The 26,647-nt window shown below is 40.4% G+C and overlaps 1 protein-coding gene across 5 annotated transcripts; it reads left to right on the plus strand.

Moving 5' to 3' along the window:
* Window positions 1-490: 490 nt before the first annotated feature.
* On the plus strand, window positions 491-24,423 carry rilpl1 (Rab interacting lysosomal protein-like 1). Of its 5 annotated transcripts, XM_061733847.1 has the most exons (10): window positions 491-1,030; window positions 7,878-8,025; window positions 10,339-10,457; window positions 13,012-13,257; window positions 14,453-14,620; window positions 15,638-15,688; window positions 15,784-15,938; window positions 16,114-16,218; window positions 19,190-19,277; window positions 22,116-24,423. In XM_061733847.1, the coding sequence occupies exons 1-10, from the start codon at window positions 743-745 to the stop codon at window positions 22,119-22,121; spliced, it is 1,374 nt and encodes a 457-aa protein (XP_061589831.1). In that variant the 5' UTR covers window positions 491-742; the 3' UTR covers window positions 22,122-24,423. The 5 variants fall into 5 exon arrangements, with proteins under 5 accessions (XP_061589831.1, XP_061589830.1, XP_061589832.1 ...); XM_061733846.1 differs by lacking the exon at window positions 19,190-19,277; XM_061733848.1 differs by lacking the exon at window positions 22,116-24,423 and having other exon boundaries at window positions 19,190-19,283.
* The last annotated feature ends 2,224 nt before the right edge of the window (window positions 24,424-26,647 follow it).

Consider the following 26,647-nt stretch of genomic DNA (forward strand, 5'->3'; position numbering starts at 1 on the left):
AGTAAAAAAAAAAATCTCATTACACTGAAAACAAGACTCATCACTGGAAAAAACAAAAATGTTTTCACCTGTTTCGAGTAGACTTTCACTCAAAATAAGTAGAAAAATCTGCATGTGGAACAAGATTTTTTTGCTTGTAATAAGAAGATAAATCCCACTGGCAGATTTTTCTACTTATTTCAAGTGAAAATTTACTTGAAACAGGTGAAAATTGTCAAATAAGTTATTTACTCTAAATGTTGAAATAGAAGTAAAACCACATTCATTGATGAAATGACATAAGGGATGGAAAGGGGGGATGGCAGTTTTACAGGGGGGATGATTTTGACTGTTTTTATTTCAGGGGGGATGCCATCCCCCCTCAACTCGAGTACTGCCTGTAATGCCTATAAATTCAAACTGTGAAAAATTGTGTGCGTCTTTTAATTTGAAACTTGCTATTGGAAGTGTGCAGCTTTATTTTGAAGGCAGTGCCAGCGGTCACCGCTAGTGTTTCAGCCCGAGCCGCTCCGGGAAACAGAGATGGACGCAGACCACTTTTATCCCAAAACAAATCGATTTCAAGCTCGGACTCGGAAACAAATGATGGATAAGTGACAATCTCGTTGTTTAATGGTGCTCTGCGACTCGTTTTTCTCGCCGCTCGCGAAGTTAAAAGCACAGAGCGCAACTTGTGTGACTTGTGAGGAGGAAGTTTGTTGTGGTGAAGGAGACAGAGGAAACCGGGCCGGAACAGCCCGACATGGAGGACTCGGTGTCGGCCCTGGAGAAGAATGTGGCCGACCTGACGGTGATGGACGTGTACGACATCGCCGCGGTGGTCGGCCAGGAGTTTGAGCGGATCATAGACCAGCACGGCTGCGAGGCTCTGTCCCGGCTGATGCCCAAGGTGGTGCGGGTGCTGGAGATCCTGGAGGTGATGGTGAGCCGCAGCAGCGCCGGCCCGGAGACCGAGGAGCTGCGGCTGGAGCTGGACCGGCTGCGGCTGGAGCGGCTGGACCGCCTGGACAAGGACAAGCGGCACAGACAGGTCCGCAACACTCTCTTTTACACTTTTAATCCGATTTTTTGGAGGAAAAAAAAAAATACTGAGATTTTAAAAAAGGCGTTTGAATAGCACTTTTTTTTTTGTTTTTTTTTGCTTATTTACAGAGGTGTCAAAAGTATTCACATTCATTACTCAGGTAGAAGTATAGATAGAGAGTTTAAAAATACTCCTGTTTTTTACTCAAGTAAAAAGTATAAAAGTACTGGTATCAAAACCGCGGTTGAATTGATATTGGATATTATGAATTCAACACCCATAAAACTTGTGATACATACCACTGATTTTGGTCAAACCACTTGTGATGTGTTCATGGTCATCTATTCTAGACTATATATCACAAGAGAGTAATTATTAAAAAAATCATATATATGGACTGATTTAAAAATCATATTATGGGCTGATTTAATGAGGTTTAATGAATTCAACACCCATAAAACTTGTGATACATAACACTGATTGTTTTCATTAAACCTCATTAAATCAGCCCATAATATGATTTTATAATAATTACTCTCTTGTGATATATAGTCTAGATGACCATGAACACATCACAAGCAATATGACCAAAATCAGTGGTATGTATCACAAGTTTTATGGGTGTTGAATTCATTTAACCACATTAAATCAGCCCATATATATGATTTTTAAATCAGCCCATATATATGATTTTTAAATCAGCCCATATATATGCCCATACATATGATTTTTTTAAATAATTACTCTCTTGTGATATATAGTCTAGATGACCATGAACACATCACAAGTGGTTTGACCAAAATCAGTGGTATGTATCACAAGTTTTATGGGTGTTGAATTCATAATACCCAATATCCAATATCAAACCAATTCAACCGCGATCCGATTTTGGGAGGAAAAAAAAAAATACTGAGATTTAAAAAAAAGGCGTTTGAATAGCACACTTTTTTTTTTTTTTTTTTTGCTTATTTACAGAGGTGTCAAAAGTATTCACATGCATTACTCAGGTAGAAGTATAGATACTAGAGTTTAAAAATACTCCTGTTTTTTACTCAAGTAAAAAGTATAAAAGTACTGGTATCAAAACTACTTAAAGTATAAAAGTAAAACTAATGTAAGGGGGGAAAAGCCATTATGGACAAAAGCAATTGAAAATGAATAAGATAAGATAAGAAATCCTTTAATAGTCCCACAGAGGGGAAATTTGCAGATTACAGCAGCAAAGGGGATGGTGCAAAAAACAAGAGGCATCAATATCACACAGTAATAATAAAACACTATAAACAGTATATACAATAATAATAATAAGAAGAAGGAGAATAAAAATAAATAATAAGAAATACTAGTATGTAAAAAATAACAGATGGATATTTACAGATGTTATTTACATGATTGTACGTTGCAGAGAATGATATTGCACATTATTTTCCGGTATGTATATTTATAGTCAGGTTGTTATGTTTGTGGTCTACTGTGAGCAGTGCTGGTTGTTTAATTCATTCATACATTCATTACTCAGGTAGAAGTATAGATACTAGAGTCTAAAAATACTCCTGTTTTTTACTCAAGTAAAAAGTATAAAAGTACTGGTATCAAAACTACTTAAAGTATAAAAGTAAAAGTAATGTAAGGGGGAAAAAAGCCATTAAGGACAAAAGCCATTGAAAATGAATGCAAGTATATTAAAGAACCATATGTGTACTATTGAGCATTAACATGTTTCAGAGAGCAGACGCGTACAAACCAATAGGGTGTCGGAATGGTATTATGTTTATACTTCTCATCCAACCACAACCAAATTCACTCTATCCGGATGGCGCAATTTATCTCGATAGTTTTATTTTTAAAGGCCGAAATGAAAGAGTAACAAGGCTGTTTTTAAAATGTAAGGAGTAAAAAGTACAGATAATTGCGTGAAAATGTAAGGAGTAAAAGTAAAAAGTCGTCTGAAAAATAATTTCTCCAGTGAAGTATAGATAACGATGCATCACACTGCACCGATCCCCCTGTCCATCTCCCACAACGTTCTTCCCTCACTCCTGAACAAGACCCAGAGACACTTGAACTCCTCCACTTTGGGCACGATCTGACCCCTGACCAAAGAGGGCACCCCACCCTTTTACCGACCATGATCTGGGGTTTGGAGGTTCTGATTCTCATCTCAGTAGTGAAAAGGGTTTTAACAGCACTCCACAGTATTAAAAATGATTTCAGTGTTAAAAAAAAACAAAAACTAGTACGCTCGTCTCCGAAGTCCCTGTAAAGTTTGATGGGTGCAGGTCAAAGACTCCGACTCAAATACTGAGACTGTCAGCACCTACGGGGAAGTTTTATGATAGCTTTAGTGTTACTATGGGATAATAAAGTGGTGATAAAACGTGTTTGAGAGCTTTGACAGTCTGAGATACTGCAGAAGTGCACATCACATTCACACAAACTTACCAGTGTTTATTCTACCTAATTGTTATGCACAGCAAAAGAGTTTGTTGTGATTATTATTATTATTAAGTAACAAAGATATGGTATTATTGAGGGCTTTAATCTTTTGAAACCATTATCATGATGAATTAGACTTGTATTTCAACTGTGCAGGATGTTTGATGAGAGCAATGTTCTCTGGAGTAAAAGTAAAACAGACATATGCAACAGAATAAATTCAAACTGCTTTACTTGTAAAAAGATCATAACTAAAAAACTGTGTACATGTTTTGTAATGTCATCTGAAAAGGTGTACCTGTCAGGTGACGTCTGAATCACAAATTCAGTTTCCATCTGAAGTCTTAACACATTAAAGTTAACAAGATACAATCTTCTAGAAAATCTTAATCTTATCCTCGACTTTCCACAAATCCAAATTAAATCACAGCGTGGACTCTGTGTGGAAATGTTTACTGTTTTAAATCAGCCTGACTGTCAGTCCGCTCAACGCTATAAAAAGTTCCGATGTCAGTTTTCCCGTGACAGTGACCGGGTCAGCGGTACTCATTAACCACGTCTCATGACGGCCTGGAAGTGGAAGCTGCTTCTGCTGTGAATCATCGCAACTGTGTCACAGAGAAACTCAGACATACACGCCGGGGAAAATTTAGCGCTGAAACGTGAGCCTGGCAAAGCTGAGTGTTTCTATTTAAACAGAAATTATTTAAAGGTTTTAGTGTTATGTTTGAAAGTACCCGGCCTTTAAATGCCTGAGTGGTAATAATTCTAAATAAAACAGGGTTGTAGATAATTGGTATTTTATTCGAGTTTATCTGGTTGATCCCTATACTTTTTGTTTGGTCTTTTCAGATAATTTTTTGAAATGTAAAATGATGAGAAATAATAATACTGCAGGGTGTCCGTGCGCTCCCTCGGAGATGGGATGAGAAGTCAAGTCATCCTGATGGAGCTCTGAGTGGAGCTCTGCGTGGAGCTGCGTGGAGAGGAGCCAGATTAGGGGGTTTGGGTTTTCTGGGTGCGTCCCACTGGGAGGAGACCCCGGGGAAAACCCCGGACATACGGAGGGATTCTGTTTCACGTTGGGATCCCCCCCATATGAGCTGGATGAAATGGGCAGGGAGAGAGAAGTCTGGACTTCTCTGCAATATTATGTATTATATAACCGCATTATTATGCAGCAATAATACCTTTCACCACATGGGCGCAGCACATCAGAAGATCAGAAGGTCTTGTGTCACTAAGCGCGGTAGCATGATGATTACGGATGCGGAAGTAGGGCTGGGCGATATGGACCAAAAGTCATATCTCGATATTTTCTAGCTGAATGGCGATACTCGATATATATCTCGATATTTTTTCTGTGCCGTACTTGGGGTTTCCCCGAAAGCATTATAGCATAGCATCTCTGTTAGCTTCATTTTTTTCTGAGGCAAACCCTTAAAAAAACAGTCAGTTTTAATACAAAGCCTCGTGCCAAATGTCACACAGGTTCCTTTATTAACAGAGGTCTGCACAATATCAAAATGTATAAAACAAATGAAATAAAAATAAACTGCCTGCATATATAGAATAAAAATGCTTCTTGAATAAAATAAAACCAATATGCCTTTCCTGAATAATAATTAAATTAAAATACACTGTGCAATTAATACAATGTAGACAATAACAGGCAGACTTTTCCACTGAGGTTGACAGTTGTGCAAATAACAAAACATTTGTGCAAATCTCAAATAAAACATTCAAGTCAATTTGTCACAAAATAAGCTATATCAAAATCATTAAAAAAAAATATATATTTTTTTTTAAATCGATATTAACGATATTGTCTCTTACCATATCGCGTTCGAAAATATATCGATATATATATTAAAATCTCGATATATTGCCCAGCCCTATCGATGAGGAAGTGATCACAACTCGCCTCTGGCTGAGCCAGCCGCCAATCAAACGTACACACGCTATTATAAATACATTTGTTTCTTTATATGTTTTTGCCTGACTTACATAAAGATTCACTCCAGTATAGCTGTCATGGTTGTGAAATCTTTCTATAGCGATCGAACTGTAAAATTGTTAATTCCTCAATTGCAGTTTGACAATTAACATGGAGTTCAGTGGGAGCCGGCCCCTGGTGGTCAGCTGAGGAACTGCAACACACTTACTTATTTCTTTGTTTATATTAACACGGACGTTAGACTGTGTTTCACTCGTTCAGCCCCAGGCATAAGACAGGAGGAAGTGCACCTTTAGTGGCACAAAGTGGTATTACAATACATGCTCCACCATCCCCACTCATTAGCACAGTATTTTGTCAGTCCAGCAGATCTGGTCAGATGTAGGATTGCTACATATGGTGGCTTTAAGATCAGGCAGCAGTATTTTAGAACCGTGAACAGAGCTATGTAAACTTGACATGAACTTGAACATGATTTGATTACCAAAATAGATGCAGATTCCTCCATGGCGTCGTCGTGCTTGTTGTTGCTCCTGACCAGCAACCTACCCATGTTTCTGCTTTCATACAGGCCTTTATAACTGTTAATAATCACTTAATTAAGTAGATTTGATCATAACAATAACAGCAGGTCCTAATGGGCTGCTTGGCTTGTGACCAGTGGATGTATTTTATGTATTTATTTATTTTGCATTGGGAGCTATATTAGAGTCAAAAGCAGCTCTATATGCCCCCATGTGGTCATAATTGGTTTTGCTAGACTAAGTGGCTTTAAAGGGGACCTATTATGGCATCTAATACCTATTTTAAACAGGCCTTGAATGTCTTAAAAACAAGCTTTTGATTGTTTTTGCTAAATAAATTAGAAATTCACCCTCTGAGTCATGTCTTTATCTTCCCAGTCTCTAACCTCATTATCTATGCAGGATTCTGAGTGGGCGGGGCTATGATAATGAGGCTCTGTGCTGATTGGCTGCCTGAATGACGCGATACACCGCTACGAAAGAATGGCGGACGCTCCGGCTGGCGGAGTTAGTTGTGGGCGTGGTTTCATGCATCGCAGGCCAACCTATGTAAATCGCTCCCGTTTTTACGTAACGACGGGAGCAGAATCTGAACAGCTCGTAGATCCACATCACACTGGACGGCTCATCCGGGCGGCTGTACAGAAACTGCAGAATTTGGTTGCTTTCCTCCTTCTCTGAGTTGGCAGGCTGAGGGGAGACCACTTTATATATGTTAAAGCAAGAGAAAACCTTTTTCATAATAGGTCCCCTTTAAGATCTGGTAAGATGATGGTTTATTATGTCCTGATTCATGAAATGAGAGCAGATTTACTTTCTTTTTCTCATGACTATTTTGTTACTATCAGCAGAGTTACATGAGCTCAAACTGGAACAGTTGTGGCATGTAGAGTTCAGACTGATTTCCGTCCGAGCGGCGTGTCAGATCTTTGTGTGACGGACCTGAGTTCAATCCGCAGTTTTTTCGTTACGTGACGATGGGTGACAGATTTGAGGACAAACTTGAAGAAATGAGTGATGAAAACTAATGAAGCAGCAGAAAAAAGGGACAACAACAAAACAAATCACATTTCTGTCAAACTAATTTCCATGCAATCGCACTAATGGTTGTTAAGAGAACTCGTAAAACATACAATTTTCAAGAAAAATATGAATTTTGAAAGTATAATCAAAATGCTCAACCTCTTCCATATAACTCTAGTCAAACCCCACACCTCCAGAATTACTCCAAAGTGTCATTATGAGTGTGATGAGGGTCTTTGCACAACAATTAATCAATTTCCACCTAAACAAAACACAATACCGACGAGCGGTTAGAGGTTCATAAGAAGAGAAGGATGCAGCGTTTCACAGAAAACAAGGCAAGCGGCTTCAACATCCTACAAACACTAACCTGTTTCTGGTTAAAGCCGAGACACCACAGATGGTACCATGGTAACGCTACAGCCCAACTCTGAATTTGGCGTTTCACCTCCCTAAATCAAACTCAACTCGGCACGGCGTCATTCTTCAGTCCCTTCTGTTCCCTCAACTGTTGCCATTAGAAAATAAAATAAATCTTCACCAGTATGAACTCTATTTTTTCTTCCTGCAGCATCCTTTCTTTTTTTTTAGGTTGTTGTCTCCAATATCAACCCACATGGCTTTTTTGTTCACTGTCAGCCACTGAGCTCGTTCTCAGAACATAAATTGATCTGTTTACGGTCAGAATGTGAAAACGGTTTTAACCAATGAAAGAAAACGTGCATCTTACTCCACCTTTTAGTAGCAGTCAGAATCAGTTAGCAGGCTTGATCTGTGCATCTGTAAATATTGAATTCAGAAACCAGTTATTGCTGGTGTGAAATGTTCTCGATGAGCTCATCTGAATGTGGAGCAGATGTAGGCTGTCATTGTGCACGTTGAGGATGTTTAGATATGTTTTCCGTGTGTTCAGGAGTTGGAGCGTGTGGAGGATGTGTGGAGGGGAGAGGCCCAGGACCTGCTGTCCCAGATCGCTCAGCTGCAGGAAGAGAACAAATCCCTGCTCTCCAGCATGCCCTTTAAAGACTCGATGAATGAGGAGGACCTGCAGAGACACGAGGGTGAGGACGTGAGCAGCGCTCCACAATCTGAGACGAAGCAGGAAGCTGGTCACTTACAATCCAGCTGTTCTGCAGATGTTTCATGACATCGTTGTTTTACTATCATGGCAGCTGAGGACGGCTCGGAACTGATCTTTTTTTTGTGACAATTTCTGAACCTGTTTTACTAATAAAATTATTCATCTATTTCCAAGTTAAGGGAATAATAAAAAGCTCTTATTTGTTTTCTCGCTGGAATTAAATATGACGACTGTAATAAAAGGAAGAAAGCTTGGTTTAGCCCTCTGGAAAAGAAGTAGAAACGTCTCTTCCTGCACCTAAAGTTCCCCGAGTAACATTTTTCAGGAAATTTGTACAGAAACAAAAGCTTAAATCTTAAAAATGCAGTTTTCCTGGTTGGTATTTGGGTTACCAGAGACGGGGTTTCAGGCTGAACACTTTCCAAATATCAAAATAAACCTTTAACCTGGGAAGAAAATTAGGATTATTGGCTATTAGCTAGGGGTGTAACAATATATCGTGCCACGAAATTTCGCGATACAAAAACGTCACGATATGTGTCGTGGAGGTGACAAAGTGTATCGCGATATTGGGTTATTAATATTAATCTATTGTGTTGACTAGTAACGCACATCCGACCACGGCCGCGACCGCGCTGACCAAAATCTTACTCCGCTCAGAAGAAACTAGTACCGTTTTGAGCTCTGAACCTTTACTTATGTAAGGCTGGTGTAGAGTTAAGCCTTACCTTATTAAATTAAACCTTTTTCGGGTTGTTAGTAGGATAAACAGGGGACAACTTCTGCGTGAGTTCGAGTGTACTTCAATGTCCCTCAACAGTGTAGGATTTTAGAACATCAACACAGCACCTAGTGCTGTATCACTCCGCCCAATCTAAAACATACTAACAATTACAGATAAACTGACTAGTGTCATTATAGTCCCTGATTTACATCAGAATATAAAGAATATATTTATAAAATAATGAACCCTGAATTACCAAAATAACCTTCTTAACAAAAATAAATCTCCTCTTACACTTATAAGGTGAGCATGAATCAGTCTTTTTTATGATGTAAAAATGTATTTATTTACTTTTATTTATTTCTTTAATTTTAGTTGTTAAATTTCTGGAAAAGAAAAAAGTCAAATCATTCATGAGAGAAACTATTCAGTTTGTGGCAAAATATTTGTACTTGTATGAAACTGAAGATGCATAATGCAAACCTGATATTTACTTTTAGCTCAGTTTGTGGAAAATGGTTGGCCTGGCTTTCTCTTTAAAACTTAAACAGTTATAAATCATTACAAACTGAAACAATAAGGCAAACGCACAGCATTGTTTTGTATTTTGTGTCTTCCAAATAAAAGACTATTTTTTCCAGTCATATGTTCCTCATTCAAGGTTGTTAAAAAAATACTGCTATAATATCGTATCGTTATCGTGACCTCAATATTGTGTATCGTACCGTATTGTGAGATTAGTGTATCGTTACACCCCTACTATTAGCTCCGTCAGTCATAACCACCCAGATGAACGTAGAACCGCGAGTTACACCTGAGGAAGAACCGACAACAGCCATGGACTGTTGATACTAGTCTGGTTGTAGACGTGGCACGTTTGATTTCTGAGTGGTTGGATGTCTTTCCAGTTGTGTCCAGGGGTAGTTCCCGTAGGTGCCGACTCTGGAAAACAACGTGCCATCCAGAGGGACCGGACCACTGCTTTAAACTGAAAAGCGTGAGACTTTAGATGGCTGCGCAGGCTCATTCTTTACCTGATACTTTAGAAAGAAGAAGGTAATTTCTACATTTTCTGAGAAAACCCTACAAAAGATTCCTAACCAACCCTGGAGGGAATCTCCAACATTTACATATCAGCAAATGATGGAAATGTCGCGATTGACATGGTTTTTTATGCTGATTTTCAGGGGTTTTATGTTGAAAAATGAATTATTTTCAAACAGAAAGGTGTCTTGTTGCTTCGGATTTCTCATTTATCCACGCTGTCTCTTCCACCAACGAACACACAAAGAAGGCCTTCTCTGTCTCCAGCCCGGAGAGCCAGCCTCGTCTCTCCATGGTTTCACACAGAGGCCACAGTCACGTTGCCCCACTGTGGACAGACCAGCCTCAGTGTCCCCTCACACACCTGCAAGACTCAAATCACTTGTCCCTCTGTTCACCCGGATTCACTCTGCCACTAAAGTCTGATTATTAAGGAAAGAAATGATTTCTGAACAAGGTGTGTGAGTTTGATTTTCTGTGCATGATCTCGAGCACTGCCCTCCGTCCTGTGCTTGTGGTTCTCAGGTATGACGGAGAGGGAGAAGCAGGTGATGATGAAGCTGAAGGAAGTGGTGGACAAGCAGAGGGACGAGATTCGAGCAAAGGATCGTGAGCTCACGTTGAAAAGCGAGGACATAGAAGCAGTAAGGCCAAACGCTCTCCGTCTCATGGAGGGTTGCCGATGTTTTCTGCTCAGCACTGTGACGCAACGTGAAAGTTAAAAACACATTCATGTGATGGTTTGCATTTAGGAGCGCCTTAACAGCAAGTCTACTCGTGCAAAAGCTAGTACCCCCTCTGTCAAAACCATGCTTTAAAAGTTATCTGAACGTACGTAGGCCACGCCCATTAATGCAAACCATGAAATATCAAAATTTTCGCCAGGCCTTGCTTGCATGCAAAATTTGGTGACTTTTGGGGAACTATCAAATATGGACCAATCAGATTAAGGGGGGGCGTGCTTTTTGGCGTCCAGCGTCGCCACAGTAACGCTTTTGAAAGAGAAAAGTAATGCGCGTCATCGCAGGATGGAGACGAACATTTTGATGTTTAAAACACCTGGGTGCACGTTACGGTTCGGGCTCTGAAGCGGCTGAAGAAATGGCATAAATTTCGCCAAAATGACACGATTAATTCAAAATGGCTGACTTCCTGTTAGGTTTCAGCCATGGCGCCAAGAGACATTTCTTTAAGTTGCGACATGATACAGGTGTGTACCGATTTTCATGCATGTACGTCAAACCGTATTGTGGGGCTTGAGGCACGAAGTTTTCTAGGGGGCGCTGTTGAGCCATTATGCCACGGCCATTAATGCAAACCATGAAATATCAAATTTTTCGCCAGGCCTGGCTTGCGTGCAAAATTTGGTGACTTTTGGGGCATGTTTAGGGGGGCAAAAAGGCCCTCATTTCATTGGAAGGAAAATGAGGAATAATAATAAAGAAGAAATTCCTACAGATACAATAGGGCCTTCGCACTGTCAGTGCTCGGGCCCTAATAATAATAATAATTCTAGCACTGGCATGGCAGGACCTGTGTCCAACTGGATTCACAGCAGTCTGACCAGCACTGATCCAGCTGTACCCACCTATGTGATTTTGTGCTTGTGTTCTCTCAGATGTAAGTCGCTTTGGATAAAAGCGGCTGCTAAATGACAGTAGTAGTACTAGTAATAGTAGTGGTAGTAGTAGTGTAGTAGTAATCAGAGCGACGTCCTCAGGAAACCATGTCTGTGCCTGCTGGGACTTTAAGACGTTAAGAGACCTGTGCAGAAACTATTGGCCATGAACTTCCACGAACTTAAGCAACATTGACAGAATCAACCAAAACTCCTCCACAGTCATGTGAGAAACTGATAAAACCAGACAATAAAGGACCACAAATTACCACTGCTGAGGGTAGATCTACATGGGGGGTACTTGTATTGCCCAAATTATTATTATTTTGTTCCTTTGTGACTTTGTTTTTGTTCAACTATTAATGACATGTTGGAAAAAGTTCAGTGTTGTTCGTCTAAGGTTGTATTTGCCTCATATTTAGACCCACGATGACTAAATGAGGAGGTACTAACTTTTGTACACGACGGTTCCTGTAAGTCCAAGGCTGATAAACTTCTTCCACTCTCCAGACCTCAGACACGGGACAACCATGTTGGCAGTCAGGCTGTCTGGTTTTATTTTTAATATAATGGTTAAATGTTAGCCTCACTGTGACACGTAGTCTTTAGTCCACCCTGGACTGAGGTCAGTTTGTGGATCCATGAACTAGGGATGGGCGGTATGGACTAAAAAATGTATCACGATAATTTCTGGCATTTATCCCGATAACGATAAAAATGACGATTTAAAAAAAAAAAAAAAAAAAAAAAAACAATTCAACTCCACCTTTGTAACTATAAATCTATCACCACATTCAGTCTTTGGAGCCCCCAAATCACTGCTCTAAAAGAATACTAAATGCTACTAAACTACACTAATTAAATTGAATTAATAAAAAACTATTCAATTAGTACACCTGTACTGCAAAACTGTAATGACTCAAATGAAACAAGTTTGAAATGTAAGAACAGATTCAACATTTATTCAAACTGTATCAGCTTAAACAGTGGGATAACAGTGCAAACAGTAAAAAGTACCATTGTCCTTCAAGTTTTCTTAGCTTATAAAATCACAAAGTAGAAAAAAAATACAACCTGATAAATAAAGAAACGGGACAAATAAATAAAAGTTCACTGAAAATAAAATCCAATCTTTGATGACCTCTTCTAATATAAATAAAATGTGCAAATTAACCTGTGGTTGGAACATGCCACAAATTAGATAGCATTTTTTTTTCGTAATAGTCAAACGTTATATCAAAATGTAACAACCATTTCCTTCTGTTTTTGCAGACTCTGCACATAATAGATGATGTTTGCTCCTCGTCTCTCTTTTTAAATCCAAACCAGTTCCAGAGCTGGAGCCTTGTTTAACAACGAGCTCCTCGCTCTCAGATCCGCCATGTTTGTTACACAAAAACGTCATCAACGGGAATTTATCGTTTTTACCGCAAGATGACAAATTCTTACCGTAGGGAATTTTTTTGACGGTTTATCGTGAACTGTAAAATATCGCCCATTCCTACCATGAACTAATTTTCAGAGATAGCGTCGTCGGTTACCGGACATCGCAGTGTCCTCGTCTCCATCTGTTTCTGCAGCTCCAGCAGCAGCAGTCTCGCCTCATGAAAATAAACCACGACCTGCGTCACAAGATCTCCGTGGTGGAGGCTCAGGGGAAAGCGCTCATTGGGCAGAAGGTGGAGCTGGAGGCCGGCGCCCAGACGCAGGCACAGGAAGTCGGTGCTCTTCGGCAGGAAGTGACACGCTTGCGGGAGCGGCTTCAAGGAAACCGGCCCTCACAGAACTGTGAGGACCCCCCGGCTCAGCCCCCCTCTCCTGCAGAGGTAGGAGACCACTTACTGTACTACAATGCCCTTCTGGGTCACTGGCCCTGATTCGCCAAGACCAGGGGCCTCATGTACAAAGGGTGCGTACGCACAAAAACATGGCGTACGCCCTTTTCCACGCAAACGTTCAGATGAATCAAGAGTGAAATGACCGTGGAAATGTGCGGTGCTCGACGCCAACTTCATGGCTGGCGTACGCGCGTTTCCACAGCTATTGGTCCGTTGGCGACACTTAATGGTGATGCTGGGAAACTGTTAATAATGTGAAAACAATTAGCCCTCAGAGTGATGTGCACATCAGAGACACACTGATGAACAATTAACACATTCAACTGTCTGCAATTACACGAGTGGATATAAAAGCAAAGTGGTGCCGAAATACCGTTAACAACAATGGCAGCTTTGGCAGTGTTAGAAGATATCGCAAATGGCGCAGTAAGAAGAGAAATAATATTTAGCCGGTTTTCCTAATGTAATCGGAGCTATCGACTGCACACACATTGCTATAAAAGCACCATCACTGGATGAATATGTGTACGTTAACAGAAAGCATTTTCATTCCATTAATGTACAGATTATATGATTAATTTATGTTATTTGTGAAGTTATTTCTTGGAAAAAGGGGCAGATCAGATGAGATTCTTCTTATTTCTGCTTGCTTTTCATTCACGAGTTAAGAACATTTGTATTGAATTATTTTATTTTTTTGAATGAAATAAAGAATATTAAAAAAAAAATAAAAAAATATGTCACAGGTGTCAAACAGAATCCCAGAAGGGACGGTGTCCTGCATGTTTTTAGATGTTCCACTGCTTTAACACACCTGATTCTAATTAATCATCGTCACCAGCTTGTCATCAAAGTCTGGATAGTTCTGTTGATGACACAGCTCCTTGTATCATGGTGCAATTAAACATGGAAACCAGCGCTCGAGGGCCTATTTAAATACATTTACATATTTAAATGGAGGCGTGGACAGGGAGGAATGCTTGGATTCATGCCTACGCACAGTTTCATACATCAGGACTTATTTGTGCGTAGGACGTTTTCTGGATTTAAGCGTACGCCATGTTTCAGTAGGAAATCCACGCAAGTCTTTGTACATGAGGCCTCAGATGATGTGACTTTCACAGATCAGAAAACAGGTCTTTACAATAACAAAGCTCTAATGAAGTGTTTTTTACTCCACCAGCGTGGTAAAGCAGTGGTGTCGGGGGCCGAGGGCTGGTCAATCAGACTCGACCCCGGCAAGCTGATACAGAGTGGGTTTGATCCCGCCCTGCAGCCTCTGCCCGGCTCCCTCAGTCCAGAGGGACACGAGGATGAGGAAGCTGAGGATGAGGAGGCAGTGTTGCTCTGGGTAATGCAGAAGTGCAGATTAACAGATCTGAGTGCTGTGGCTGCATTGTGGGTTGAAACCGAAACACTGGCGTGGTTCTGCATGGTGGTTTGAGAACTAACCCTCCGACAGCCGGGTGAGACTTTCTAACTGCATTGACGACTCTTCTAAATACAGATCAGTGCAACTGCCTCTAACAGCACGTATGATGATCATAAATCCCTGACCGCAGAGATGCTACTTTAAATTAGTTGACATCTCGCATCATTCCTCATTCGTTCTAGTCGCCTTTCAGCATCTAAATCAAAGCAGAAGGTTTATTTTCACCAATTTTATGCTTCTAAACTGATCAGCACAGAGGTCAGGAGGTCAGCTGATATGATTTAAAAACTGATGAAGCAGTTACTGACATAATTCAAGCTTTCAGGAGCGCAGCAGTCAGGGAAACGGCTGTGCATCTCAACCCTTCTGGGAGACATCATGTGGCTGTAACATTCCTGCTGTTGCTGCTTGGGATTAACACCGTTCAGATGATTTTATTTTGAAGGAGAGAAGCAAATTCCATTTTATTAAATGGGGCTGTTGCCTTTGAGAAAGAAAAGAAATAAAACATCTAGTCTGCAGCAGTTGGATGTCTCCGATGATATTTGGACTGCAGTGTTTTTTTTTAACTGCCGTAAATAAAAGTAAAAGAAGGTGTAACTGCAGCAAGCTGTGAAGGTCTGCAGGCAGAAGGAAAATCTGGAGGAGAAACTAACCCTGATATCAAAAGCTTTTTCTGTCTTTAATTTAAAAAAAGAGAGAAAAAAACATGAACTAATGATCACTTCATTGCCTGATGGACTTGGACAGCGTGTGTAGGATACACATGTTTTGCTCAGTGCTCGAGGAACTTCAGTAGTTGCTTGTGTTTCGGTGTTTCTGGTTTGTTGAGTTCAAGAAAAATCAGCCAACAGAGTTTTGGTTCAACGGAGGGAAGGGTGAACGAAGCAAATAGCTTTTAGCTATTTGACTTATAGCTCAACATTTGCCCACCAGGAGGCGATGTGTGATGAGGACATGCCTGCTGTGTTCCAATATTTCACCAAGGTATCCTCTCTTCTTCCCCTCTCCTTCCTTCCTCTCTCTCTTTCTTTACTTTTTTTTTTTAACTCGCTGTGTGTGGTTGTTTTCTCTACCTGCAGGAGGCGCTGTGTGAGGAGGAAGGGCTCGGCCTGGACTCGAAAGACCCCAACAGACCTCGATTCACTCTGCAGGAACTGAGGGACGTCCTCCATGAGAGGAATGAGCTCAAGGCCAAAGTTTTCCTGCTGCAGGAGGAGCTGGCGTACTACAGAAGGTCTGAGGGAGTATTTTAGACCGTACTCTTATTTGTGAACCGCTTCTTTTTCTAACTTTGAGCTCTTCACCACTGATGGTTTCTTTCTTTAGGGACTTCCATTTGCTTGGCTTTTTATGGTTTTGGTTTTGCTTTAAACACTTGATGAAGATGGTGATGGTCTTTGTCTTTGCAGCGATGAAGCAGAGGAGGAGATGGTAACACCCACTCCGTCACCCTCGCCTGAACCGAGGACTCGCTCCCGTTCGTCTGCCCAGCCGGAGTCAGGAATCAAGCGCCTGTATGTTTTATCTCTGCACGCCTGCAAACACACCCGCCCCCAAAATGCCTGCTGTCGAACTCTTCTTCCTTGTGCTTAATTACGTCCAAAGTTGCTTTGCATGTGCTTAGATGTAGCAAATGTTGTTTTTTTTTCTTTTTCTTTGGTCCCTGCATGCTCATTTGTTTGTTACCTGCTTGTTCTTGGAAAAGGGAACCAGCATCTTTTCAGCAGCAGAACTAGACATCAGCCTTGATAAATAGAGAGAGGCAGCTTTGGATATGATTTCACGTTTGGGTATGAAACCGGTGTACAAATATTTGTAGCTGGTGTACAAGTATCACGAGAAAAGAGACTTCATCTGATCAAAGTAACGTGCTTTGGTTAAAAGTGGAAAAGGCCTTTTCAGCTGGCTGAAATGTGATAAAAATCTGGGTTTGTGTCAATGTCCCACATTTAAAATTTCCATCTGAGTAAAATCCCACCATCAATCAATCAATCAAATTTTATTTATATAGCACCTTTCGTCCAAGTACATGAAATACAAGGTGCTTTGACATTTTGATTGAAAAATAAGCATAATAAACAAATAAAAACTGGGAGACCAAAAAAAATAAAAACTGGGAGACCAAAAAAAATAGAAACTGGGAGACCAATGCACCCTGACATACAATATAAAATATATCAAATTTATAAAAAGATAAAAGTTCAAGGATTAAGACTAAAAAAAAAAAAAAATCAGTCCACAACAATAAAAACATTATAAGAGATAGATAAATAAATAAAACAGATACCTTTAAAAAAAAATGTAAACAGAATAAAACTAAAACTATAAAATGTGATGCTACATAAAAGCCAGACCAAAGAGATGAGTTTTTAGTCTATGTTTAAAAATGTCCACATTTCCAGCTCTAACTCCTAAATATTTGTGAAGCAAACATAATCGAAAATAAAAGCAGCAGATGTATTAAATGGACTTGCACAACTGACACAGTGATGCAAGTTATGACGGCACGGACGCCTGTCTCCTTCTCGGTGAAGCAACATTAAACCCAAACTCTGGTTCTAATAATCCTTTCCCTCTTTTATAACCCACAGACGTTTTTCTGTCATTACTGTCATTTTTATCCATCCATCCATCAACTTTCACTTGTCTTAATTCAGAGCTTGGTAGCGGCCTCCCTCCACCCATCCCCCTCCTCTAGCTCTTGCTGTTCCGTGTCCCAGTTATGTCCCGGATGCGTCCCACAGCATCCACCTGGTTGGACATGCACGGAGCCCCTCCCTCGGGACGTGTTCAGGAGGCATTTTAACCAGATTTGCAAAACGCCTCCTTGTTCCTCTCAATGTGGGGGAGCCTGATTGATCCCTGGAGCCATGTTGTCCGGGGCAACCGCTCCTGGTTGGGTCTCTCAAAACAGATTGATCATTTCAAATAGAGTCAGATGAAGAAGAACACCAGGTCCATCGCCTGGACATGGTTGTCAGACTCTCCACAGAATCACGCAGCAATGGATTATAGGATTGGTCACAGAGGACTGGCCTGGTGGCACAAAACGGTTGACAACATCCCCCCTGCACGTCTAACCAAGATAACGTCACATCTACTCATTCCCATAACACTTTTTCATCAGTAATATATGGTTGTCCATGAACACAATCCTCTAATCTGAGAACTAAAAACTGCAAACGGTATACAAGGTTAGACTGAGAGTAGACGCGTGGTGACCAGAGTTCAGTCGCTCATGACCTGCACTGAACGAGTTTACAGGGATTAAAGACCTTGATCTGTTCGGCCCCGTGTGGTCAGAAGGGGGATTGCTGAACAGATTATTGTTACTATTATTATTATTATTATTATTTTATTCTTGGATGCTGCTATAGGAGTAGTTGATCCCATAAGAGAGATATTTGACACGCTCTGCAGGAACATATCTGCACATGGGTGAGGTTTCCCCCCCCGGCTGTAACTGTGTCGTCTCCAGTTACGTTGCTTTATTTCATCCTTGTTGTTTTTCACGTCTCTGTTGCTTTAGTTTCCAGTTCGGACATGTGTGTGTGTCGTACAGACCCAGTTCCAATAAAAGCATGAACAAAAACAGAAAAACAAATGTTATGAAACTATATTTATTCACAATAGAATATAAAATATATCACATAATAATGATTATAAATCTTTTTTTTTTTATTAAATTTGAGAGCAGCAACACGTCTCTAAAACTGGGACATTGTCGTGTCCAGGTCTGTAGCATCCCATCTTGTAACCGTCGGAGACTTGTTGATGGAGTGGAGTTTTTGTAATGGTTGCAGTAGGTGTACAGTATTGTTTTGCTGAAAAATTAACTGGATCGGAGCATATGCTGCTCTAAAGCCTGCATATGCTTACGATGTTTCCTTTTCTGGACGTGGAGAGTCTATAGGCCCAGACATGGACATGTGCAGATAACAAACCTGATGGTCTTTCAACTCTGCTCATGGTTTCCAAAAAGATTTGACAATTTCAGATGTGATTCCTCTGACCGCGGGATAGTTTTCCGCGTTGCTTCGGCAAAGATGAGTTTTAGTGCAGACAGTGGCATTTCTTTTTCTTTTTTTCTACATTTTTTATCCCCAATTTTTTCCACATTTTATTCTGAGGTACGTTATTCTGAAACTGTTGCACAATTTGTAGACATAATTTTTCACAGATTAGTGAACTTCCGTCCACCTTCACTTCCCTCTAAGATTTGTGCTCAACAATTTAACACCATTAGATCCTGTTTTTATTTACATTTTGTTTTGAACCAGGGCCGTAAAAGTTATTTACACAACAAAGACAAACTGACGCTGTTTTCTTCTGTTTTCTTGTCTGAATGAACTCGGATGTTTCTTGTAATTTTGAGATTTGAGTCAAATAGAAGTTAAAAGGTTGATATGGTCCATGTCTCCCCCCTGTCCACCCCATTTCCTCTCTATGTATGTGTGTGTGTGTGTTTTCACTTCTGTGTAACAGGATCTTCACAGCCATAATGCCGATGGTGACGGCTGGCTTGATCCCAGATGACCCCACTTTACAGCCAATCAGACGCCTCATGTCGCTTGTATGACTCTATATTGGTCGGCTTCAGTCTGCCGTCGTCTCAGCTAACAGTCTCCATCCCTTCGCATGCGCCAGGGGTTGGCTTTCCTTTCGCATCTTTGTAGTATTCTGATTGGCTGACGGTGGGGCTGTCTTACTGTTTCTGTCCAATGATATGATTGGGGATCATTAAAAATCAGCCAGTCAGAATATCCGCATTAGACTGTTTTAATCATCTTTTCTGCAACTCGCAAAATGACATTGGTGGAATTGACCAACTAAAGCACTTTTAGCTCTCAGTTATTGATCAAATAACTTGATTTTTATCAGCTACACTGATCAATTTAATGTTACTGCTCTTATATTTTTTTGTGTGTAAAAACATCATAAAAAACATCTGACTGTAGTGGGTTTTCATTCACTGTGTCATTATTTATTTAACAGTGAAGCTAAAATAAATTTAAAAATTCATGTGGGCAGCACCAGGTACCAGCTACAAGTTTCAGATTGTAGAAGATGCTGCTGGTCTCCAGAGGAGCTCATGGTGCCCAGGTCTGGAATCATCTCCAGTCCAGGGCCATGCTAGACGGTGTTTATGGGGTCTTTTGTCTTCTAGAAAACATGATTCTGAACAAAGACCAAACATCTCCACTTTGGTCTCACGTGTCCAGAGGACATTGTTCCTGGAGTCTGCTGGTTTGTTCAGATGAAGTTTTGTGAAGCTCAGTTGTGCTCAGTACTCGAGTTGTAAAAAAAAAAAAAAAATCAGGGGGGATGGTGGATTTTATCATATGGGGACAGATAATTTGTGCTGATTACAAATAATATAATATATTACAAATAATAACACTGACCAAAACACCTGCAGAAATACTGCAGGAATGACATAGCAGCAGTTAAATGCAGCCTTCTGTAAGCTTTAAATATCCACTGGGCTTACATCAAATACATCAAAACACAACAATAAAAAACAGTTTTCTGAACTTATCAATATGACTCTGTCCTTCACAGGATAAGTAAAATGGATCACTGGAAAAACTCAAAATCATAACAAGAATATTTGTCTTATTTCTAGTTAAAATGTCTCATTTTAGTAAAAAAAATCTCATTACACTTAAAACAAGACTCATCACTGGAAAAACAACAATTTTCACCTGTTTCAAGTACATTTTCACTTGAAATAAGTAGAAAAATCTGCCAGTGGAACAAGATTTTTTGCTTGTAATAAGAAGATAAATCTTGTCCCACTGCCAGATTTTTCTACTTATTTCAAGTGAAAGTTTATTTGAAAATTGTCAAATAAGTTATTTTTCTGGTGTTATTTTCCTGGTGATGACTCTAAATGTTGAAATAGCAGTAAAACCACATTCATTGATGAAATGACATAAGGGATGGTATTTATTTCAGGGGGGATGCCATCCCCCCTCATCCCCCCTCAGCTCGAGTACTGGTTGTGCTTCCATGTTCTTCCTAGACAGGAGAGGTTTTCTTCTGCAAAATCTTCCAAACAAACCATGCTTGCCCAGTCTTCTTCTCAGTGTGCAAGTCAAAATTTTACGTTCTTTGTGAGACCTATAGGCTCCAAGATGGAGCATTACAGTCTGATTTTGGATATATTTGCTGGAATCGTCAACTCCAGGGAAGATTGACAGCCTCACGGGAATCATCTTGAATGCTTCAGACTTGTAAATAATCTTTGTGACAACTTTTTAAATGTATTCGCTAAAACATTGCTTATTTTGTTTCTTTTTGGCCTTAATGGCTCCTGAATGCTTCCAACTGGCAAACAACGCCAACTACCCAAACTTCACAGAGGTCTGCACACCTGCTGATGATCAATTTATCAGGAGTTGAAATCTAGCTGCAACTTCAAATCACACTATTGATCTGAGGCCCACTATAACCAGAAGAGTTTTTATGATGTTTTTAGAGAAACATCATAAGAGAAACAAAAAGGGTTTAAAGCAGGAGTTCTAACTTGTGTTTTTGATTGTAAACAGCAACGGAATGCAATGATTCGCAAAACATCTAAACCACTTAATTGTCTGCTGTACAAAAAGTTGTACAAAATAATTAAATGTAATTGAATTTGGTCCCATTTTGACTTTGAAGGCATCAATATCTTGTTGTTGTTGTTAGGGTTATGACAGGAACATGTTTACTGCTGAGCTGCTTCAGCTCCTCAGTTGACACCAAACCTAGAGGTGTTGTTTTTAAAAGGGATTCTTGTGCTGCATGTTGTGTATTGCTGGTTGTTTTTACACATTTACAACCTGTAATAACCAGATAAATGTTGTTTTTTTTTTGTTGGGGGGTAGGGGGGTTAAATGATTTCCAAATCATTGCATTCAGCTTTGTCTCTAACAGTTTTAATCATCTCTCTTCATAGGATATAGGGTTGAATTTCGTCATTACAGCATGATTAAGGTCCAACATGAACAGCTGTTGTTGGATATATAACTTTTTGATTTGAACTATTTACAGTAATTGTATAAGTTAGCCTTAATTCACTAAAAGCAGTAAAATTAGATGTCTGGCTGACAAAAACTTTGCACTGAAGCCACTTTATGTAGCGATGCCATTCATGACCACATGGAGGCAGCATATCACCAGAAACACACATTCGTCTGGCGCAAGACAAGTGGTATTACAAGATATAAGGCCGGCCCGCCCCCTTTTATTGCCACAGCACTGGCAGGGGCTTGCTTGTGGTCCCATGTGGTCATAAGTAGCGTTGCTACATAGAGTGGCTTTAACTCTAACTCTGCTTCAGGCGTTCAGGCTGAAATTCGGGGGAAACCTCACATACGTGACGTTATTGTGAACCACAGCCATCTTCTCTCCTCTGTCCTCTCTGCAGGTTTAGTTTCTTCTCGCGTGACAAAAACCGCAGCTCGCAGCTCAACGCCAGCTTTGGCTCGTGGCCGGGAAAAGACGGCGTGTTCACAGAACAGGCTGAGGAGGCCCTGCAGCACATGTAGTCTCTGGAGCGGACTTGCAACACAACACTCCACGTCCACCGAGCACCAGACCCCCCACCAGCCACTCCCCGAAACATCGCGTGCTTCAGTTCAGAGGTCTCACAGAAAGATGTGTGTTTTGAAAAAAGTGAAAAAGTGTTTTGGTTTCAGCAGGATTTGTTTGCAGAGGCGGCTGTGAAGGATGGAAAGTAAAACATAGATGTGTGCGCAGAGTAAACAGAGTGAAAGTGAGTGGAGATTGAATTTTAGGCAAACCTACAAAGAAATCACACTAGCTTTTGAATAACTTTTACGTCTCATTAATTTATTGTATACAGTATTTATGTATCGTCAACACCAGCATTTTGCAAATTGAAATGCTGCAGCTCTGTAAATCTGATCAAGGCCTGCTCATAAAATGTTGCATGAAATCACAAATTAAAGCTGCGCAGAAAACAACATGAATCAACTCAAGGTAGCAAAACCACTTCGGACTACATGGGGGGATCGGACGAAAACAAAGTTCAATTGTCGGCCGCAAGTTCACCCGTAATAGACACCACACCACACACCACATGACAATTTCATCAGTGGCTTGTAAGCCAACAAAGCCGATCTTTATGCCCCCGTGTGGTCAGATGTGGTGTTGCAGCATAGTACATGTGGAAACCTGTTTCTGCAGAGAAAAGGAATTAAAGATGAGGAAAGATCAAAACTAGCTGGATTCCAAGCTGTACGCTTTACTAATGTATACTGTTTTTCCTTGAATTTAGTATGTAATAAGCGAACAATTGCACGGCCTGCACGTGACAAAAAAATGCCCAGATGTTGTGCACCTTACGGACAGAAACTCCAGTTCAGCGGAATCCCATCGCAGAGTGAATCACGAAAGCAGAAGATTTTTAAGACATCAGACTGTTTACTAACAGCCTCCATGGTAACAGTATGCAATACGCAGAGCTGCCTGGGAGATTTGCGAGGCCCTGTGCGAAATTGCCGGGGGGGGGGCCCTCGCGCGTGAGCGAAATTTTTTGGATTTTTCGGGTCTGATCCGGTGTCTATATGCGCAATTTTAACTCTCCAATTAGGAAAATACTGGATACCTTCCCCTGCCTCATCATCATCTCTTGCCTCGACGCGGGTCCCACAGCTGCTTGAGACCCGGTCGGATCGGTGATTTTTGTAACAAATTTATCAAACAAGCCTTTCAGAGAGGCATTAAACTCTTCCATTTTCTTTAGTTTTTTTTCTTTTTTCATTCCCTGATGGAAATTTCCTGAATCTGTCTCGTTCTCTCAACATTGTGTGACAGTTTGTTCCAACTCCACCGTCTGGATCAGAGCAGCTTGTGTCTGCGCTTGGTCTGATCAGTTGTATTGAACAACAGACACGCGCATCATTGCACATATATTTATTGATATGCACAGACTAGTACACATTTAGGTCTGTAATGGAACGTGACTGTTTATATTTATAAGGGAAAAAAGGAAAAAAAAAAACGGAAAAAAAAAAATTGAAAAATCTTTTTTTTTTTTTTTTTTTTCAAAAACGGCTCATAGCGCGAGGCCCCGTGCGGTCGCATGGTTCGCACACCCCTTGCGGCGGCCCTGGCAATACGTAATCGATTACGGTGATTCATGCCTTTAGAAGCTGTGTGGCTGTAATTAAGAATTACAATAACTTTGACAGGATCAACATTCTGACTGACAGAAGTGGTAAATGGCTTACACTTATACAGCGCTTTCCAGCTGTACTCCTACAGCCTCAAAGCGCTTTACACTGTAGACGTTCACCCACACACGCACATTCACACACCGGTTGTCGGCGGAGCTGCCATACACGACGCTGGCCTGACAACCGGGAGCAACCGGGGGATTCAGTGTCTTGCCCAAGGACACTTTGGTGGACACAGGTGGAACTAGGGTTCAAACCACTGACCTTCAGGTTCATGGGCGAACGCTCTACCAACTTAGCCACCTACCCCAGCTTATAAGCTTATAATTCACAAAGAATTTAATATTTTGATGTAAAAAATATCTAGCTGTTAGGCCATAGTTATCTTTATTTCATTACTGATTTACCGTGTGATTAGAGTTGACACAAATATGAGTTTCTTTCATGTGATTTAGACATCAAATCATGTTTTTAATGCCTTACTCACCTTTTCTGGGCAGAAATGGGATTCCGCGAAAGAAATGTTTGGCTTGATTCAGTAACAAAATAAACACGAATAGATTGAATCTTCACAGATGAATAAATTTATAAATGACTCATGCTGCACTTTTTAAAAATTTGAACAGTGTTACATCACCAGCTGAAACTGGAAGACAGCTTGATGTTAAACGATCAAGGTCAGACCTCTCAGCCTCCAGGCCGCAGTGTAATAACATGTTAAATATCAGCATTGTCTGCACTAAAATCAAGAAACTTCATAAGTCTGAAAATGCAAGCCGGCTTTAATAAACCCAAATATCTGCTACGTTTTACACATATCATGTAGAAAAATCACTAATATGAATGAATTTAACTGGAACTTGTGCTTTCGTGCATCATTTATAAAAGGCCGTAAACAAGGTTCAAAACTCCAACTGAAAACAGTTAAAAATCATGAACTTGTAGTAAAATTCTTCGTATTGTTCAGGAAAATGGTCATGGAAATGTCAGTGGAACTGAAGCGTGGTTTGCATTTTCTGAAATGAGCAAAGTGAAAGCTATTTTTAAGGGTTGCTGCCTGGTCTTTAGAGCCGCCGTATGTAGCAGTACCAGTCCTGGCCACACGGGGGCAGCACAACACGACAAAAGCTCAGCAGCCTCTAGTGTAAGTGCAGTAAATTAGTTATTTTTAAATAAAAAAATAAAAGATCTTATCTGATCTGTTCTGATCACACATATCCTAAACCTACAAAGTCTTACTGACATCCTATAGATTTACGATCACCTGTGTATTTTCTAATCTATTCTTTTAGCTTCTGAGAAGCATAAAGTAATGAAATGCCAAATTTGGGAAAATGTGCCTATTTTCATATTATACCTTTAACTTTTGTGCCATATTATCGAGAAAAGTATCATTATCAATTAACTCCTAAAGGTAGCGATTCTTAGTCCCCAGTCAGCAGCATTGACGGTTGCAGAGGTGTGCGCCCCCATGTGGTCAGAACTGGTATTGCTGCATGAATCGTCTCCAACATCTGGTGTCTTCGGTGCAGAGATGCGCTGCATTTTAATGGTAGTGGCACTTTATTTTTGAATTAGGCTCCTCTGGAGAGATGAAGTGATATGTTGTAAAGACGTGTATGTGTGCGTCAAAGCCACCGTTTCACAAAACATCACAGGAAATGAGCATCGACCTGTGGATGGTGGGTGAAGGCAAAGGCACCTGCCGAGTTCAGACAAGAGACATTATATGATGAAACTTTTAAAGGGAAATCAGCTCAAAGCAGCGTTCTAACGCCACCTTTTTCATTTCCACCCGTCTGAACCCCATTAAAGGTAAATTAAAAGGCATGAACAGATCAACGCTCTCTTCAAAGCAGCTTCAGTAATAAAAGTAATGTTAAAAAAAGTTTGTCAATGTTGTTTGTATCTGCTTTTTTAGCAGGTTTCTTGATTTACCATAAATAAACTGCTACAAAAGGTACAAAAGTTCCTCTCTTTTCTTTTTTTCATCATTTCATTTCAATATAATTTAATAATTTGTCCAGCAGCTGTATAAATTTACACAGATCACTCATCATGACACCTCCACCGCCGTGCTTGATAGCGGGTGTGAGGTGCTGAAATGCCGTTTGGTTTAATCGGTGGTTTGTTCAACTGCTGTTTTTGAACCTCACTGGTTCTTCCAAGTTTGTAGACATTTGTAGTCTCTCCTGGTGACACTTCCAAACAAATCATATAATCAGAAATAATGAAATCAGCTCCTCTTGTGGTCAAAAGGACACTAGAGTCTCAAGAACCTCAAACTTCTAGATATTTTTGCAGCTGCGGTTACAGGAAGGTGAAACTGCTCGGACAGGCTCTTATAGCCTTTAACATCAACTCTTATTTTATTCCTGAGCTCCTCAGAGTTCCTTTCCTGCTTTAGTGCGACTTCCTTGGAAAAAACTGTGATACTAATTAAGGTTAACTCGTTAGTTTGAAACGGATATAATCCATTCTGGCCATCGGATGATTGACCGGCTCTATTCCCTCACCGGGGCCGGGGAGGCTGGGAGTTGGCACATCAGATCCACATGTGCTTTGTGGACTTAAAGAAGACATTTCACTGGGGATGTGAGACACGGCCCGGTGCTTCAGTCCCTACACAGACAAGTTTGCAGAGGTGTCAAGTAACAAAGTACAAATACTTCGTTACCTTACTTAAGTAGAAATTACTGGAGTAATTATTTTTCAGACGACTTTTTCCTTTTACTCCTTACATTTTCACGCAATTATC

Source organism: Cololabis saira, chromosome 11, assembly GCF_033807715.1.
Source record: "Cololabis saira isolate AMF1-May2022 chromosome 11, fColSai1.1, whole genome shotgun sequence".
In the NCBI taxonomy this organism is placed as follows: Eukaryota; Metazoa; Chordata; class Actinopteri; order Beloniformes; family Belonidae; genus Cololabis; species Cololabis saira.